Source organism: Rhineura floridana, chromosome 15 (genome assembly GCF_030035675.1).
Source record: "Rhineura floridana isolate rRhiFlo1 chromosome 15, rRhiFlo1.hap2, whole genome shotgun sequence".
Taxonomy (NCBI): domain Eukaryota; kingdom Metazoa; phylum Chordata; class Lepidosauria; order Squamata; family Rhineuridae; genus Rhineura; species Rhineura floridana.
The window spans coordinates 7,388,909-7,407,924 of record NC_084494.1 but is presented as its reverse complement, the minus strand read 5'-3'; the positions used below and the strand labels follow the sequence as shown (position 1 = coordinate 7,407,924).

Here is a 19,016-nt window from a genome sequence, read left to right as displayed (position 1 = left end):
CTTTCTCATACTCACAGGTGTGCCTGTGCGTCCTACAGCTCCAGTATCTCCCTAGGACAGGTAAAAAGAAAAAAAAAACACGTAGGTCGCTGAAGAAAGAAAGCTACTGCAGTGATGCTTAAATGAGCTACCATGTAGGGGAAATTGGAATGGTGAGTTTTACACACGTCCGCACGCGCACACCCCTTCGTTATCCTGGGATAATAAACCACCAAATTCATTTCAGGCCGTGGCTAGTTATACTTGGAAGGGTATAGAAGTTAAGCAAGCTACTCTGGAACCTAACATTTGCTCTTACCTTTTCTCCTTTGAGTCCAGACAGCCCTGGAGAGCCGGCTTTGCCCTGTAAAAAAGAAAGAAAGAAAAATAATAACTTCAGTGAAGGAGTTGGCAGAAGGTTCTAGAAAAAGCTCTGGATGTGGCTCTAACCAGGACAGTACCTTAAAATCAGTATACCCAGACCTGCTCTCCATTTGAATACTACATCTACACAACCAGTTTAAACAGCTTTGAAACAATCTTAACTGCCATGGTGTTCCAGAGAACCCTGGGAATTGTATTTCTTTGTGTTCATCTCAGTGGAATCAAGAATGTTTTCTTGAGGATTGCTATCCTCTTCTCAGAACAAGAGCTGAAGCCCCGCGAGTGAACCAGATTTGTATTGTGTAGATTTGCCTGAACTGTTCAGGGGATTACACATGCTTTCTCTGTAACCATGAGGACTGGAAACCTTGTGTTCCTTCCCATTTTCACTTCAGCACTACTGCTCATCCTTCTCTTGCTCTTCCCATAGCACATTACAGCACGCTACACTAAAGGCACAAAGGAAGAGGCAGGATGTCCTTGCACTTACAGGAAGCCCAGGCAGACCGATTCCTGAAGGTCCTGGATCTCCTTTGGGTCCTTTCTGAGAAAGCTGCAATGCAGCTGGGCTGCATGACAGACATGGTTCTCCCTTAAAAGAGAAAGCAAAATAGCTGGCATTAGGGACGAGAAGTTTATTTTGGTTTTGCATATAAAAACAATGCAGACTGTTTGCAAGATGTGGCACAAGGCTGCTTTCCTTACTCTGCCAACTCCTTGAGCAGACTGAGTGGAAAAACTGTTGGTGTGCTGGGCACAGGCATAGATGAATAGATTTTCCCAAGACAGACTGCTTTGAGGGGACAGTGAGCTTAAATGTACTGCTCTCCTTGTTTACATGGATTCCAAAATCATTTTGGAGTAAGAATCACGTCTTGGTGTATGTTTGTGTGTGTATGTGTGCTTGCCTGAAGTAACTTGGGCAAGGGTGTCCAGCAGGTTTGCAAATAGCCACATGCCTAGTCGCCTTTTGTGACTTTCTTAGTAAAGCTGCCAAACTTCATCATCACCTTGTTCAGAATACAAAACTGACCAATGTTCAAAATGCTCACTTTTTTTTTTTAAACAAATCAAGCATTATTTCCCTGAGGAGTTTGATAGTTTACCAATTAAAATGAGATTCTACAGGTGTGCAAAATACGTGTTTACTTTAAAACTGTTTTCTGTCTGAGCCCTGGATGCTAATCACAGCTAGGGCAGAGATGTGCAAATACCCCATAAAAGTTACAGAGAACTTCAGACGTGTTCAGGAGTAAAAGGAATTCCACTAACATTTGCTTGAATGCCTCACTTGATCAGGCTTTATCAGTATCCACAATCATGTAATCATGTGGAAAGTTCTCCTTGCATTCAAGTGAACATGAGTAGAATCTCTGTGCAAACCTTTCCTGTGCCACATGGGACACACAATGACATTGGAGACAGAGCTTGTGTGCACACCTCTGCCTACTTACACAGAGTGAACATTCGAACATGCCTAGTGAAGTGAATGGAACCTGGAACCAAAGCAACAATAGGGACTAGAGGAGATAAGAGAAGGCATATCAAAAGAATTGGCCACCTACCTTCTCCCCTTTAGTTCCATTGATCCCCGAGTCCCCCTGAAAAATTAAAAAAAGGGGAGAGGAGAGGTTAGAGGGCAATGAAAAAGTCACTAGCAATTGTGAGAGGGCATCCGCAGGCGAGACAGCTGCTGTGAACATGGACCCCCATAGGTATTTGCTTTGGTTTAGACAACCACAGAGGTGTTTCAAATGCCAGTTGTCTTCTGCAGAAGACCAGTCCAGGTCCACACCCTACACAGTCAAAAAGGTGGGCTTGAAAGAAAACGTGGGGCTGGGTGGATCTGTACAAAATTCAGCACCAGATGAAGCAAGATGACCCATACCTATCACACACACACACCACAGTACATGTGAACAGAGATATCAGAGGCATGCATGGCCGGCAAGTATCCTCATGCTTGCTTGCTTGCTCGCACGCGCACTTGCACACGCACACACACCAGAGCTTGGAAAAGTTACTTTTTTGAACTACAGCTCCCATCAGCCCCAGCCAGCATGGCCACTGGACTGGGTTGATGGCAGTTGTAGTTCAAAAAAGTAACTTTTTCCAAGCTCTGACACACACACACACTTCATCAAGTGCCATACTCTTTATGGTTTCACGCAGCTCACGCTCTCAACAGGCCACTCTGAGCCACATGAACTGATCCTCACATTGACAAAATGGAACAGCTGGCAATTGCACCTGCAGCTTCAGTCCTGTGGAAAAGCCCTAAGAGGAGGATGTGCATACAAAAGGGATGGATGAATCAGTCTCTTTCCAGTTTATGTCAATTTCTCATGTGCTCGTTCATAAGTCTGCTTTGTCCCATTTTAACTTCAACCTGTGAATATTTTTTGTTTTAAAAATCTGGATGAAAATTCATATTTCAATACTTATTTAATACATATGGAGTGGGGTGGAGGGGGGCATGGTTGGCTATAGTAAATCCACCTAGAGTCAGGAGCCTGCAGCAGTTCTTGAACTGGAGACCGGAGGCAGTATAATTCAACCTTGAGTCTCCAGATATTGTTGGGCTACAACTCCCACCACCACTGAACATTGGCTAAGCTGGTTGGGCATGATGGGAGTTGTAGTCCAACAACATATGGAGACCCAAGGTTGAAGAGCATTGACCTGAGAGATGTCAGGTGGGGGATTCAAACCATCATCCACTCGCTCTGCCCAGAGGAGAAAACTGCAGGGACACTAGCCCAGGAAGGGCTTGTTATAACATCTCCTCATGCCAATGAGGCTGTAGATGGTATAAGTCCATCACATCATCTAAGCTTCACTGGTATAAGCCACTGGGAAACTTGTTCTTGTTGGCTGCTGCCTGCCTTAAGGCACATAGGAAGCTGCCTTTTACTAAGTCAAACTACTTGTCCACCTAGCCCAGTATTGTCAACTCGGACTGGCAGTGGTCCTCTGGGTTCTCAGGCAGAAGTCATTCCCACCACCTGATCCTTTTTTGAACTGGAGATGCCAGGGATTGAATGCAAGACCTTCTGCATGCAACACATGTGCTCCACGTCACTGACCTATGCCTTGCTCTGCCCTTAACCTCACAGGAGGTGGAATAGACACTTACCGTATTGCCTTTGGGTCCTGGAGGGCCAGGCTTATCCTGTGAGAGAGAGAGGGGGGGGTGAACCCAAGGAAGTGCTTAGAACTCTGGGGTCAAATACCTGAGCCACCATCCCACCAACCAAACATCTTCGCCTCTTAGGACATCCTAACTGTAATACCCTCAGGGGACAAAGCATTCTTCACCCAGTGAACTGGGACCCACCGATTTGCCTGGTTTCCCTGGAGGCCCAGGTTCCCCCTTGGGCCCTGGTCTTGCAGGGGGGCGGTCTGCATTGGATATTCCTTCAGGGATAGTGGGACAAACTTCGCATGGATCCCCCTGTTGAGAGAGATGCAAGATGCTGTGAAGAAAACTGAACCAAAGGAGGACAAACCAAGGCAACTGGGGCAAAGGTAAAAGATCTTCCCTGTGTCCTTCCCCAAGACTGAAAATGAAATTAATAAAAAAAAAAGAGACATTAAAATGATTTTATTTTCCTGAAAAAAACAAGTCTGGACCCTCTGCTTCACGGAATGGGGAACTGGCAAAGTGAGGTCCAGAGTCAATAGCTCAAGTGTGCGTTTATAGGGTCATCAAGCCAACCGTGATATACATCAAAGTGACGTCTCATTTGGATGAAAAGTAAACAGATTCCATTCAGGTCTCACCAGGAACGGTCAGACATTGAGCAGAAAACAGGAACAGAAGAAGGTGTTGCATGCTGAGTCAGAGCTTCATCCAACTTAGAACTGTTTGCACTGACTGGAAGCATCTCTCCAGGGTTCATGCAAGGGTCTTTCCCAGTCCTACCTGTAGATGCCCCTGAACCTGGGATTTTCTGCATCTAAAGCAGGTGATTGACCTCAGTATTGCACTGGGGTGTTGCATTTTGGTCAAATTAAATGGCCAGTAGCCACCACAGATGAGAACCAAGCCTTTGTAAGAGGCATTGCTGCCCACTCAGTATTCAAATTTCCACCCAGGGGGAGGGGGTAGTAAGTATTTTGCTGCTGCCAAAGCTGGGGGAGGGAAAAATGTGACTGCACGGGAGGGGATCCTATTGACAGTCCTGTGCCAAGGGCCCCCTTAGGTTTGGTGCCAGCCCTGGGCAAGGGTGCTTGTCTCCACTTCCCCCCCCTCTGTGCATTCTTAATCATGTTGAGAAAGCAGCACCTGAAGAAAGCACTACTTAAATAGGAATGGGGGGGGGGAATGGAGCAGAGGGCAGAGCAAATCAGAGGGACACAATTATGAAACTCCGTCCCCAAACAGGTGACTTTTCACTGTACAACTTTCACCATATGCTGAAGATGCACCTCTTTACCCTGGCCTTTTGCAGTTAAGGTAGTTTGTTTTGAGGGAGCCACCTCTTTTGCTGAATGTATGCTGTTCTATTGGGAATAGTTTGGCTTTTCTTTTTTTTACAATTAAGTGACTTACCTGTTTTTATAACTGTATGTTATATTGTTGTAACCTACCCTGGGACCTTATTGTGACAGGCAGGTAAGTTCATTATTAGAGAGAGTTAAAATGGAGGTGCAGGGATCCTCACATCCTCCTCTGAACCCAGAGAATACACTGGTTCTGCCTTGATCCTCCCTTCCTTCTACTCACCTTGTCTCCTTTCAGGCCTGGGACCCCTGGTTTTCCCTGTGGAGAAAGAAAGCAGGGTTCATTTTGTAACGCAACACCAATTAGACCAGCCCCTGGCAACAGTTAACATGTGCCTAGACTAGTAAAAGGAAATCTGCAGCCTGAGCCTATGCATGTTTATTCAGAAATCAGTCCTAGTAAGTTCAATAGAAATTCCTGCCAAGTAATTGAGCATAGGATTGCAGCCTTAAACACAAAGGAAAAAGGAATCTGAAGGAAGCTAACTGGTAGCCAGGCAGGCCGCAAGCAAGGCCCACACGCAACTTCAAGCAATGGCCCCTCCACCCATAGCAAAGTCCCCTTTTCATTTCTCTCCCCATGTTGTATATAGGAGAAAATAAACTTCTTGACACTACTGTTCTGTAGATGATGACTGCAAGGTTAATCTCTTCAGATACACCCTATGTAAACACCATGTTCACCACTAAGAACACCATTACACATTTAATTCCAACCATCAAAAAAGCTTTCATTGGTACTGTTTGCTTTCACTGTTGGTCTTTTATTGATACAAGCCACTCTTCCATCCACTAGTCAGTTGTAGAAGCTTTTATTCTCTCCCCCACCTAACAGGCTGGATACTTCTAAGATGTAAGCACACTAGTCACCTACAGCAAAGCATTTCCATTAGCCACACCTGGACGGGGAACAGGTTGATCTGCCGATCAGCTGTGAAATCTCTTTGAAGTGATTTTTTTTAAAAAAGTGCACTCAGGTTTTACAGTAAAAACAGGCAGGGTTCGACTAGTGTTGCGTGCCCATTTTCAGAAAAGAGAGCTGGAGATGCAGAACTAGAACTAGCAGAGTGGTAAGTGTGACTCTATACAGAGACCTTATATCACAAATGACAAATGGGTCGTTTATATCCAAAGCATGGGCTGGCATTTTGACAATGCTGCTGTTGTGCAGACTGTGAAAAACTTGTGAACATGCGCAGTGCTGATTCCATAAACTCCCACCTGGAAGCGTCCACTCTCACAAGTCATCTAAAGATGGGCGAATCTGCCCATTTCCGTTGGGTCTCCGTTTCTCATTTTCCCAGCCTTAAGTTCAGTTCTCCACATTTCCACATCAGTTTGCGTTAAAAAAAAAGTCCTCATGAAAATTCATCAGGATTTTGGTACAAATTTCTTCCAACATACACATTTTGCTGAATATTCATGCTTTTTGCAAGCAATTTCCCCTAACATAATGCATTTCGGTATGTCATGTTTACTAATATATGTATTTTTATGCACACTCTGTCCTAGTGGCTGTACACACTGCTTGGCTGCAGAACAGCATTGCAAAATGTGAATTCCAAAGGGAGGATGCATGTCGGTTCACATACTATTTTGGGAAGCGTGAATTAGGTAGGTTTGCCTTTAAATGAGAACCAAACCAAATTTGTTCCCCATTCCTAAAGTCATCAGATGTGATTTCTTTCTCCTTTATTATCCCAACCCACACAGCCACTCTGCCAATCTTTTGGATGCCCCCTCAAAGGCTTCCCACAATCCCTCTGGCTTTCCCCACTGGCAGAAACCTCAAACATTTAGCGGTATAGCTTTTTAAGAATCTGGGCCTCCTCCTAAGTAGTCCTTAGGGAACAAGCGCTGGGTGCGGAACGAGGCATGACTTCATTCCTAGCAGCTGCATTGGTAATTGCAGTTTATTTTCCCTTTATGTTATTGTTTAACTGCTACAGCAACAGTCAGTGCCAAGCTGAGCCATGCAACAAAATGTTGCACTCTGTGTTAGCTGAGCCTGTGGCTGAGGGGATTGGAAAAGCAATAGCCAGCATCAAAGACAGGTGTGGGGTCCTGCTCTTACATGGATCTTCATGTCCCAAATTTATTGACTGATTTTAGGTTTTTGGACATTTAAAAAGTGCAACCAGGTTGCATGCAAATCAGTGGAGCATGAGGTCTCTCCATGCACTTAAGTGCTTGATTTGACCTGGGAGGAGATCTGAGGGGGCAATCTGAGTTGCCTCACCTCTGGTCTACAGTAGTAATAGTGAACTGCATTGTAAGACTGCTGTAGGCTACTATGTCTCCTATCTGTAATAGGATAGATCAGCGCCGTAGGGTTGTTATATTCTACTCTCTCAGCCCAACCTGCAATGCAGGGATAAAAGCAACGGATAACATGGCAGGTTTGTTGTAAGCTGCCCTATTAGCTTTTGCTGAACCCCCAACCAGCGATAGGGAGTCTAATATCTCTGGACAACACTGCAGGGTTGTTGAAAACCACTCAGAGCCTGACTTGCACCATTCATTGTGAAGTGCACTTAAGGGCTTTCATAAGTCATTCTTGCCCAGCAACAGCCTCTTCCAACCTGCAGTTGGTGGACAAGGAACTGTATTTGCTTTGGGATTTTTTTTCTGAAGGGGGAGATTTTGTAAAAAAAAACCCCAAACCCTCCATATTAAATAAGAACAGATTTAGAAAGAGCTTGTCATCATTGCAACCTTTGGTGACTTTTATTTGGGAGGGGCATTGGCACCCAATCCCAGTCTCCACTTTCTCCATTGGTGTCAGTCTGAACCAGGAAGTGACCTGTGCAGACAATGAGGTGGATTTTTCTATCCCGTTAATATCTATATCTACCTATCTGCTCTCACTCTGGGTGGTATTCAATGGAATTCGTGTACAAGTGGAATGATTTCAACCAGGGCAAGGGTATTTCCCCCCTGTCCTTTCCCCACGTGCACTCTGTTGAGCCTCAGCTAACCCAGAATGGACAGGGAGGGGGGAGGCATGAGTTTCAGGAGCCTCCGCTGCCAGAGGAAGCAGAGTTGGGAATTGTTGAGTCTGAGCAGGACCTTGTGGGAGGGGGTCAGCCTGCACACTAGCCCGTTCCCACAGGTACCGCACTGTCTGAGTAACAGAGTGCGCCGCCCCCAGTTGATGCAGAAGACTTGTTGGGGGAAGCTCCAGAGACAGTGCCAGCTCCTCCCTTGCCAAGCAGTTCCCAGGAGGATACCAGTGGGGCACAGACCCCTGATCTTGAGCCTGTTGCTCAGGAACAGGTGTCTTCCAAAGAGCCGTTGGAAACACGTCCTCTGTCCCTGTGCTCCCGCCGCCGCGAGAAACGGACAGGGCAAAGACAGGAATTACGCAGGAGTCAGAGATTACGTTCGAAAATGTTCCCTTCTTAAGCTTGCCGCTTACAGTGGGAAGTCGTTGAGTCAACTTCCTTTACACGCTGCAGAGCATGTCTAGAGTGTAGTTAGGAATTCTAGTGAGTTAGCGCAGGGTTTTCTATGAAGCGCAATGCCTTTGATGTATCCATTACTCTAATAAAACGAGATTTACTTGCACCCACGCTTCAGCCTCGTCCTTCCGGCTCTGGATGGGACACACCCAGAGGTTTGGGGGGAAATTCAGAACAGATTTAGAGAGCATGCGGGAAGAGGAAAGGGGAAGAATGTTCCATTGATTGATTTATTATTGTCACAGTCAATAGACCAGTCAGAAAAGGACATACAAAATCACATAAAAACCACATAGAAATATTAAAACAATCATAAAACATCACTGTACATAAGTAATTGAATTCCATTAAAATCAATGTAGAATTTAATTGTCTGATAGTTGAATCATTTTCGTTTTCCTAATTTGGATGGCCGCAGCACTAAACTTGGCAACTACTAAAGATACCTCAGGTAAATGGTCATCTAAAAGATAGTTTAGATAGAAAGCTTGGTCCCTACCCGGAAATGATCTTAATAAGGGGGAAATTAGTTTGGTTCTCAAATCTTGATAGTATAAACAACGAAAAAGGACATGAGCATTAGATTCTGGTTCTTTCATATCGCAAGGGCATAATCTCTCTGAATAAGGGATTTTATTATATCTGCCAAAAAGAATAGCAGAGGGCAAGATATTTAATCTCATTAGAGTAAATGCTCCACAAAATTTAGGGAGATCCAGAGTCGTCAAATACGACATTAATGTACAGTATTTGGGATTATGTCTTTGCTTCTTGATAAGAAGTAAATGGTTCTGAAAATCTATATCTTTAATTCGTTGTTTAACTAGGTCTCTAGCAGTTTCATAGTTCAGTTGTGATGTATATAATGGAGAGAGACCTAGCATTGATAATTTATGGTGAATCATTGTTTCCCAAGGGGAGTGATGGTTATCTATAAGAACATGCGGGGCCAAACTTGAAGGGTTAAAAATCCATTTTAACCAATAAAGAATTCTTAGCTTCCAGATAATTGCCTCTATGGATTGCATTCCACATTCTAATCTCAGAATGTGGTTAGGTATACAAGTAGGAACTGCTAAAATGGCTCTTAAAAAAGAGTTTTGAAGCGTTTCCAGCTTTGAGAAATTTGTGATTGTATTAACCTGGGCTCCATAAATAAGTTGAGGAATTATTTTGGCCACAAATACCTTTATAACCGGGGGAATAAGTTGACCCCCTTTGTTATGAAAAAAGGATATTAAAGATTTGGTTGTACGTCTGGCATTCAGCAAGGTGGAAGTAACATGTTGCTGTTGAGAGCCGGATGATTGTAGAATGATACCAAGGTATCTAATATTTTTAACTTGATCTATGGGTAGGTTATTCATCCTCCAACGATGTTTGGTCCTTTTGTTAGTAAAAACTACCACTTTAGTTTTATTATGATTAATTATTAGATTTTCTTTAGAGCAAAAAGATGTTAAGGATGACATTAATCTTTTAAGACCAACTGGAGTCTGCGATAAAAGCACTATATCGTCAGCATATAGCAGACATGGTCTTGGCATATTAGCTAACATTGGAGGATGGGAAGAAATAGGTAAAACTGTGGCTATTAAGTCATTTATATATAAATTAAATAATAAGGGTGCAAGAATACATCCCTGCTTCACACCCTTAAAGGTAGGGATTTGTTTCGTAAGATGGCCTTTGTTGTTACAACGTATTTGAAGGGAAGTATTTCGATATAAACCCTGTATCAAAGCTAATAAACGGCTATCGATTCCCAGTTGTTGCAATTTCGCCCAAAGTCTCGGTCTCGAGATTGAATGCCGCTTTTAGATCGACAAAAGCAGTATACAGGGCTTTACCTTTACTATTACCATATTTAGAGATGATGTGCTTCAATACCAAAACGTGATCATAAGGGGAATGACCAACCCGAAAGCCTGCTAGAATGTTCCATTGTGCAAGGAAAAAAAGTTGCAAGCTGACAGAACGTTCAATTCAGCACTACATTGAATATAACCCACAGTGTGTGTCAGTCCATCCTCCTGTACCAGTCACTCTCTGCCCACCCCCCACAACCTGGTTGACTCTCTCCTCCTGTCCCCCGGCAGCCAACTTTCCATACCACTGAGTTATGATGGGGCTGTTTGAGGAATTCTCTGCCCCTGGTTACCTTGAGTCTGCTTATAACTCTCTCTATATTGCTGGATGGCATCGCTTTTCTTATAGCTCTGCAAGCATGAGTTGTCTCAAATCGGTCTCATATACATATGATGCATCAACCCAACAAGTCCCCAACTGGCAAGGTCTTGCCCCCCCCCCCCACTTTTCCTGACTGTCCCTCAATGGCACATGACCAGGGTGCAGGGAGCCTAGTGAAGAGCGCAAAAGCACACGAGGTGTAACAGCCCCTCTTTCCGATAACTGTTCTGGGATCTTTTGTAGTTCCATAGATCCTCCCTGTTGGCTTTGGTTTGTTGGTTTGCTTGCTAGAGGAGGAACTTACCGGCTTTCCGGTTGAGCCGCTCAGCCCTGGAGGTCCTGAGCCTCCCTGGAAAAAGAGAATAAGATCCATAAAGTGGGACTGGACACAGTAGGCAAGAACAAGAGAAATGAGGTCAACTAGATTTCTGGGATGGGATCATCACTGGGACTCTCCAAAGCTATATACATGATTATGCCTACCTTCTCTCCTTTCGGGCCTGGGGGGCCACCAGGATCACCCTGGAATGAAAGCAGAACTGTTACATTTGTTCACTAGCTGAATGAGCCACCAAGGTCATTGTCATTCCAAAGAGGACCCAGAAAATATACCAGTTCTGTCAGATAAGGTCTGCTATGCCTATGACACACCCTGCATTCTGTATGACTTTGATATCCATGACTATGAGAAACCAAAGGGAGGGGAGGTTGCACTGCAATCTTCTACACTCTCCTGGCCTTTGTTTCTAAGTATAAATTTGGTGTATTTCTATTTCTTTGCATTTAATTTAACCCACTTTTGACCTTTCCTTCGTTCCTTCTATCTGGGTTATGAGGCTGACTAAACAAGAGAGCCAGTGTGGTATAGTGGTTAAGGCCAGGCCTGGCAACCAAGAGGTCTTCTGTATCTTTAAAAGTTGTGGAGGGGGAAGGGAGAATTCCACCTTGTGGTTTTTCCCATTACAGGGTTGCAAGAACACCTGCACTTGGCTGACTTTCTCTTCTCTTAAAGATACAGGATCAGTCTCAGGCCATGAACCTGGCAACTCTACCTGCTATACAACCTGAAGCAGCTGAAAACCTTGGAGAGACTGGGCTCTCAGAGGGAGTGGTGGTGGGCAGGCACTGGCTGGTGGCATCTGGGGGAAGATAAGAGGGGATGGTGCATACAGGCTTCCCCCAGGGCCCCTTGCTCAGATTCCTGAAAAGCAGGTCCTCTTAGTGACTCTTTTCACAAATCTGTCAGTGCTGTAAACACTGCTTAGGCTTCATGAAAGCAACACCCACTGCCTGTTGCTCAATGTTTCTCCTTGCTGCCAGCGGCTACACTGGAACAGAACCAAAGTTGTAGAAACGACTTTTTTAAAAAAAAATTTAAGGGGGAAAAACCCGCAATATACACAACAACCACACATACGCACAAAACATCCAAACAATGCTGGGGTTGGGCCAACAGCTTATGAGGAACAGCTTATGTAAGGCATTAAAAGGGAGAAATTTTGGGTCTGTTTGCATGTTACACTGCAGGCAGTGTGAGTTTAAAAAAGAACTCCAGATTCTGTCCCAATTATACAAATTAATGGTTTGCATATATTTTTATTTGCATAACAGAATATACACCCTAAATTTGGGTAAATGCATTTGCTCGCATTTGCTCTTTGTGTCCCTTGGCTCTGTCACTCTCCTGCCTTGTCTCTTGATGTTGCCTCTCCTCTCCTGCCAAAAGGTACATTGCAAGCTCTTTGGGACAAGGCCTGTCTTTCTTGTACAGTGCTGTAATCCTCATCTTCATAGTCGCTGCTCGCCCGGAGGGATAAAGAGGTAAGCAGAGCATCACAGATTTTCTCCTGGATTCCTGAGAAGTCTTGTGTAGCATCCCCCTCTGCTGATGGCATCTGGCACTATGGGATGCAGGATTTGCATTGGGATCTCCTGCTAATACAGAGGTTTTTTTCCTTTGTTTTTGCAGGTGTTTCCATGCATTGAGCAAGGGGTTGGACTCTATGGCCTTATAGGCCACTTCCAACTCTGTACTATTCTATGATTCTATGCAAACCCCTTCCTGGATAAAGGAAGGGGTTTGCATGGAATCCTATTGCCAAACTGTGCAGGATTTAACCCCTGCTCAGCAGCTGATGAGCAGTGGGTTAAGCTATACCGTGTTGGCTGCACACCCCTGTTGCCTGCTAGGAGCAGGCATGTGCAGCCAACATAGGATTTAACCCTGCCCTCCTGCCCATCAGATGACATCACAAGTGATATCAGCTGATGGGTGGATAGGCATGGTTTGGGGAAAATGGCCTCATGGGCCAACTTAGACCCCCTGGTGGGCCAAAGGTTCCCCACTCTTGGCTTACATGTTGTTAAACTTACCTCCACAACCATAAGGTCTAGAATCTTCTTTCTTTTTAAAACGAAACAAAATCTTGTGAGAGATGCTATAAACAGCCAAAGAGGTTTCTTGGCTATATTCAGAGCAAGAAAAAGAAGAACTAAGAAGGGGTAGGTCACTGTTTGGGGAGGGTGGGGAAGGTGACAAGAGTGAAGGCAAAACTATTCAGTTTCTGTGTTGCCTCTGTCTTCTCCTACAAGGGGGATTATGTGTGAACTGAAAAAAGTAGAAGAAATGATATGATGAGAGACTTGCAGCCCAAGAATGGTAAGGTTAGACCTCATCTTGAATACTGCATCCAGTTCTGGTCTCCGCACTTCAAGAAGGATGCTGACAAACTGGAACAGGTCCAGAGGAGGGCAACAAGGATGACCAGAGGACTGGAAACAAAGCCCTATGAGGAGAGACAGAAAGAACTGGGCATGTTTAGCCTGCAGAAGAGAAGACTGAGGGGAGATATGATAGCACTCTTCAAGTACATGAAACGTTGTCACATAGAGGAGGGCCAGAATCTCTTCTCGATCGTCCCAGAGTGCAGGACACGGAATAATGGGCTCAAGTTGCAGGAAGCCAGATTTCGACTGGACATCAGGAAAACCTTCCTAACTGTTAAAGCCATACGACAATGGAACCAATTCCCTAGAGAGGTAGTGAGCTCTCCGACATTGGACGCATTCACGAGGCAGCTGGACAGCCATCTGTCGTGAATGCTTTGATTTGGATTCCTGCATTGAGCAGGGGGTTGGACTTGATGGCCTTATAGGCTCCTTCCAACTCTACTATTCCATGATTCTAGGAAGTGGTGAGAGAACACCTAGCTACTTTAAGTGAGTTCATGTCTCCAGGGCCAGATGAATTACATGTTTGGGTGCTGAAGGAGCTTGCAGATATTATTTCAGAGCCATGGATTGTAATCTTTGAGAATTCAAAGAGGTAAGGTGAGATCCCAGAAGAGACTTGAGATGGGCAAATGTTGTCCCAATGGGCCTTCTCTGTGGTGGCCCCCCATTTGTGGAATGTTCTCTCTAGGAAGGTATGCCTGGCACCATCATTAGGTGCCAGGCTAAAACATTTCTCTTCTCCCAGGCATTTGGTTTTTAACTTTGGAAGGCTTTTGGAGGGACAGCTAATATAGTATTTAGTGGAAACTGATCTGCAGCAAATCAGAAACAGCACTGATTGTGATGCATACAGGTTGGAACAGAAGTCTCTGCCTTTTTACAGCCCTAACCACCATTAGGTGGATCCATATCTGGTTCAGCTATTGTACCCTTCAAGTATTCATTAATGGCTCTGCATCAAACTGAAATAAGGTCTCAGATGGAGTGTTACAGGGCTCTGTCCTAGGCCCTGTGCTGTTCAGAATCTTCTTTCTATATGACTTGAAGGAGGGTGTAGAGGGGATGCTTCTCAAATTTGCAGATAACACAAAGCCAAGCTGGGTATCTAACAAACACCATAGAAGATTGAGTTAAGATTCAAAATGTTCTTGCCAAGCCTGGAATATTAGGCAGAAACCAACAAGATGAAATTCAACAGAGATAATGTAAAGTCCTGCATTCCAAGTGCAAAAATTCAAAATCACACATACAGGATGCAGGAGATTTGGCTTGGCTGCTGTACTTAGGAGAAGGACGTAGGTGCCTTAGCTGATGGCAAGCTGGAACCAAGAGTGTGATACAGCTGCTGAAAAAACCTAAAACCTAATCGTAGACTGCATTCACAGAATCTGTTCCAATCATGAGAAGTGATCATTCTATTCTGCACTGGTCAGGCTGCATCTGAGGTCCTGTGCCAGGTCAGGATGCCACATTTTGAGAAGGACATTGGCAACCTGGAACATGGCCAGAGGAGGCAACCAGGATGAGGAGGAGTCTGGAAATCAAATTCTATGGTGGGTGGTTAAAAGAGCTGAATTAGCCACAAGAAGAGATGATTAAGGAGAGACAGAATGGTTGCCTCCAAATATCAGACTTCTTTATATGCAACAATGTGATTAATGCTCCTTTTTTCCTTTCTTTTGTTGTGTGTTATGTATTGTTTTATACTGTTCTGATATTTGTATAGCAAAGAAGAAATAAAAAGAGGGGGAAAGGCTGCCCTGAACAGGACAGGAACCAATGGGTGGAAATGAGAGGGAAGCAGAATTTGGCTAAACTTATGGAGAAACTTCCTCACAGGAAGACCTGTTTGACAGTGGAGCAGACAGCTTCAGAAAGTGGTGGACTCTTCTTCATTAGAGACTGTCAGCTGGTGCTCCACATCTGTGGGGCAGTGGAATCTGCTCCAGGTTTTGTCCACCTTGGACAGCTCCTTGAAAGTTTGGACTAAAATCTAGAGCAGATTCCACTGCCCCACTGACAGGGAGCCCCCAGCCACCACTAACTGGAGGTACTTAAACACAGGCTGGATGGTCATCTGTCAGGGATCCTGTAGTTGCATCCTGCACTGAACAGGGGGTTGGGCTAGCTCAGGAGTGTAGGCAAGCTGCAGATTTCCAGGTTCTATTTTGTTTAGTAGATCCCTGAGGTCCACCAATCAGAGCTAGGTACATAATAGTGGCTCAGCTGGGCAGACATGGGAAGAATTAAATAACAGGTTGCCCCTGAGCACATGCTTAGCTCAGGAATTTGTGATCAGTGCCAGAATCAAGATCACAAGTCCTTTCCCACAAAACCCCACTCCTGGTTTTTATCAAAAGATCCAGATCTATCTTCTGCCCCCTATGGATATTGAAAAGAATAAAACATTGAATCAGCCCTGCTTTGCTAACTAAATACAATGCAGACACTAGCTATCTACCAAAAATGTTCACTTATGCAAAAACCTGCTCTTGCTTCCCACTTTGAATGCCCCCCAACCAGCTCATCCCAGCCGAACCCTCCCCAGCCCACCTTTCCAGCCCACAGTGGGCTACAAGAAATTTTAATCACAAGCTGTACCCAAAAAGCAGCATATGGAAATACACCACAGACAAACCAAGACACGCAGAAGAATAAGGGCCAAACTGGACATAATGTGGGAGATCTACAAACAGGACCTCTCATTTCCCCCCCAGTTCCAAGTAGCCTTGGGGTGGGAGGATCAGATCATAGTCCTAGTGCTGGGGAAGGTGGTGTTTAACTCTTTCCCCCTGCATCATCTCCCTGATCTAAACTATTTCCCAGAAGTTGCTATTTTCCTGGCGGAGGAAACCATACTTGTCTCTATTCCCCCATGGGGCAAATCGCAGCTTTGGGGGGGACTTAGATCAGGAAAATGACATGGTGTGGCCATGCCCCAGGCCAACCTGATTTGTCTCCACCTGCTGGCAGCTGACTTGAATTAAGCAAACAAACCTGTCTTGTTTGGTGCTTTAGCATGATCCTCTAAGTCATATATTTAACAAACTACCAAAGAAGGTCTATGCTGCTAGCAGAAGCCAGCGTGAAGAAGCCAAAGGCAGGCAGGCAGGCAGAAACCCAGGTCTTACTGGTTTTCCTGGTAGGCCAATTCCAGGCGGACCTGGCAGCCCTGGGGGTCCCGGTTCCCCAGCAAGTCCTTCAGGACCGACATATCCTGGATCACCCTAAAACACAGACACAGCTGTTACTAGTGATAACCCAGTTGGAAGAACCATCCCTTCCTTCCCCTTGAGGTTACCTCCAGCTTCAAGTGCGAGAAGCATAACAGTACCTTCTGGCCTTTGGGTCCCATGCAAATCTCTCTAGTCCGGCACTGGGTAGGGACAAAAGAAATAATTATTCCAGGGGGACTTCTTTACGTGGAGCCAGCTCTGTTATCAGGGTCTTTAGAGGTTGAACGGGGAGCCTCACAGACTGAGGGCAGGGCTCAGCCCAGTGAGCTATCTGCAACTGTATGAGCTCATGCCTCAGAACTCTCTCCAGGCTCAGAAGGGAACACGGCAGGTGTGGGGAACTATTTCCAATGAGAGGGCCTCGTTCTCTTCTGTACACCCTTCTAGGAGCCACACACCAGAGGCAAAAGTGGGCTGGATGTGCAACAAACGTGAATTTCACCTTTGTCCAGTAGTCCAGTTTCTACACACTCAGATTCCTCTCTGTCTGCCGTCCAGGCAAACAAAAGGCATTATCAGAGGTCAAGGGCGCTTTGCAGCCAGGCAAAAACAGCCAAAGAAGATGCAAAGCAGGGCTGGAGAGGAGGTGTGGCCTGGGGAGAATCTCAAAGGCTAGACAGAGAAGTCTGGTGGGCCACATTCGGTCCCTTGGCCTGAGTTCCCATCTCTGTAATAGGGAGTGCAAAATTGGCCTCTGTGATTGGCCAGCAGTATAAAGCCTCTGGATTGGGCAAGAATCTGTCCTTCTGCCCTTGTCTGGTCAACAGAACAAGACTTCCTGCCTCCTGCACTTCAGGCTCCAGTGCAACTATCCTATTCCAATTCCAGCAATGGATAGAAAGGAACACTGGATTGCACAACATACATTCATGGGTCTGGATTCAAGCATGGAATGTGCTACCAGAGACGCTCATTCGTAGCTTTCAAAGTGAATGAGATAAATCCATGGAGGAGGAAAAGACTGTCTAGGGCAGCCTTCCGCAACCTGGTGCCTACCACATTGGCTGTCCTGCCTGGGGCTCATGGGAGTTGTAGCCCAACGACATCAGGAAGGCACCAGGTTGGGGAAGGTGATTCAGGGCTATTAGCCACAGCAGATAACTGGAATCTCCGAGGAGGAGCATGCCATAGGATGTCAGATGCTGGGAACATGCTGTTCTTTTTGTGGTCTGTTTGTGTGCCAGTGTGAGAAGCAGGATACTGGACTAGGTGTAGGGAGGGACAAATGTGTCCATTTCTCTTAGTTCCTCATTTTTCCTATCTTACGCTCAGTTTGGCATATTAGTTTGCAATCAGTATTATTATTTTTTAAAGCCCTCATTGACATTTTTGTGCACATTTCTCCTAAATATTTATTTTCATGAATGTATGCTTCTTATGCACATTTTCACCCTAATATATACAATTTTGTACACATTCCTTGGTTAGGGAACTGCATAGTGCAAATTTGAAAGGATAGCTGTGTTTTGATTTGGTTTGGGAAGCGCATATTAGATAGGTTTGCTTTAAAAAGTTTTGAAATTGAACTCAATTTTCCCCCTGTCCATACTACATAAGCCTTCAGTTTGATTTAGCAGGGCTGCTCTGGCCAGGCTCAGCCTTGACAAGAGATCACTGAACAGAATGGGAAGGTGATTTATGGTGTATCTGCACTGATAAAGCATTCCAGAGCCCCTACAGGAAGCCAGACTGGGCAATAATAGATTTGGGGAAATTATACTATAACATTTATGGGGAAATGTCACTAGAAGCCGTGTGAGTATTCTTTTAAATGTGTTCCAATATGATGAAAATGAGTGTTGGAAAATGCAGCAATGAAGGGAAGTACAGTATTCATTTTCAACAGCTCAACAAGGAAACATCAAATAAAAACTTTTAAAATGTACTTGTGATTAAAATAAAATGTCCTGCAATCAATGGGAATCCTAGAGACTGGAATGGATGAGTGGCCTTTCCCATATATTGTTTATTTAGCTAATAAATTTCTGTCTACATATGAAGGGTTCAGTCTCGAACACCAAGACAGCAGCTTCCCAGTGGATTTCTTTGAAGAATCCCTTCCAGCTAGAGAAGATCAACGCTTTGATCACACAAACGAGTCATCAAGCGATATGCATGTAGAATCAAAGGATAACTTGCACGTGTGTGAAAGGCTGGGCCATCACAGAGGCTGAGCTTTCAGATGGACACTCCTCACACAGGAGAGTAAATTCACACTGAAGCTGGGGAAGAAATGTGGTTCAGTCCACGTTTTATTGTGGAACAATCTAATTCACACTTCCTGAAACAACCTGCAAGCCAAAATGCAGCCATTCTTTGAAATTCGTGCTTCTCCAAATTTTGCGATGCAGTTCTTCAACAAAACAACATGTACAACAATGCATACGTTAGGGGAAAGTATACATTTAAAAAACATCAGAAATGGCCTCCAAATACATGGCCAGGTATTAAGCAGGTTACCATTTGGAGTACAACCATGGTAAAGAGAAGGAAGAAAAGAGAGGAATAGGGGTAGAAGGAGAGAGGG

General features: G+C 44.8%; 1 protein-coding gene across 8 annotated transcripts in view; it reads right to left on the bottom strand.

Moving 5' to 3' along the window:
* COL16A1 (collagen type XVI alpha 1 chain) overlaps positions 1-19,016 on the bottom strand; it is a 222,831-nt gene that overhangs the window by 88,362 nt on the left and 115,453 nt on the right. For all 8 annotated transcript variants that reach the window (XM_061597039.1, XM_061597036.1, XM_061597040.1 and 5 more), the window contains 11 exons: positions 16,588-16,629; positions 16,385-16,480; positions 11,004-11,042; positions 10,825-10,869; positions 5,093-5,128; positions 3,701-3,817; positions 3,500-3,535; positions 1,929-1,964; positions 854-955; positions 299-343; positions 16-51 (listed from right to left, as the gene is read on the bottom strand). In XM_061597039.1, coding sequence (XP_061453023.1) covers positions 16-51; positions 299-343; positions 854-955; positions 1,929-1,964; positions 3,500-3,535; positions 3,701-3,817; positions 5,093-5,128; positions 10,825-10,869; positions 11,004-11,042; positions 16,385-16,480; positions 16,588-16,629 — 630 coding nt within the window. The remainder of the gene's footprint in view (positions 1-15; positions 52-298; positions 344-853; positions 956-1,928; positions 1,965-3,499; positions 3,536-3,700; positions 3,818-5,092; positions 5,129-10,824; positions 10,870-11,003; positions 11,043-16,384; positions 16,481-16,587; positions 16,630-19,016) is intronic.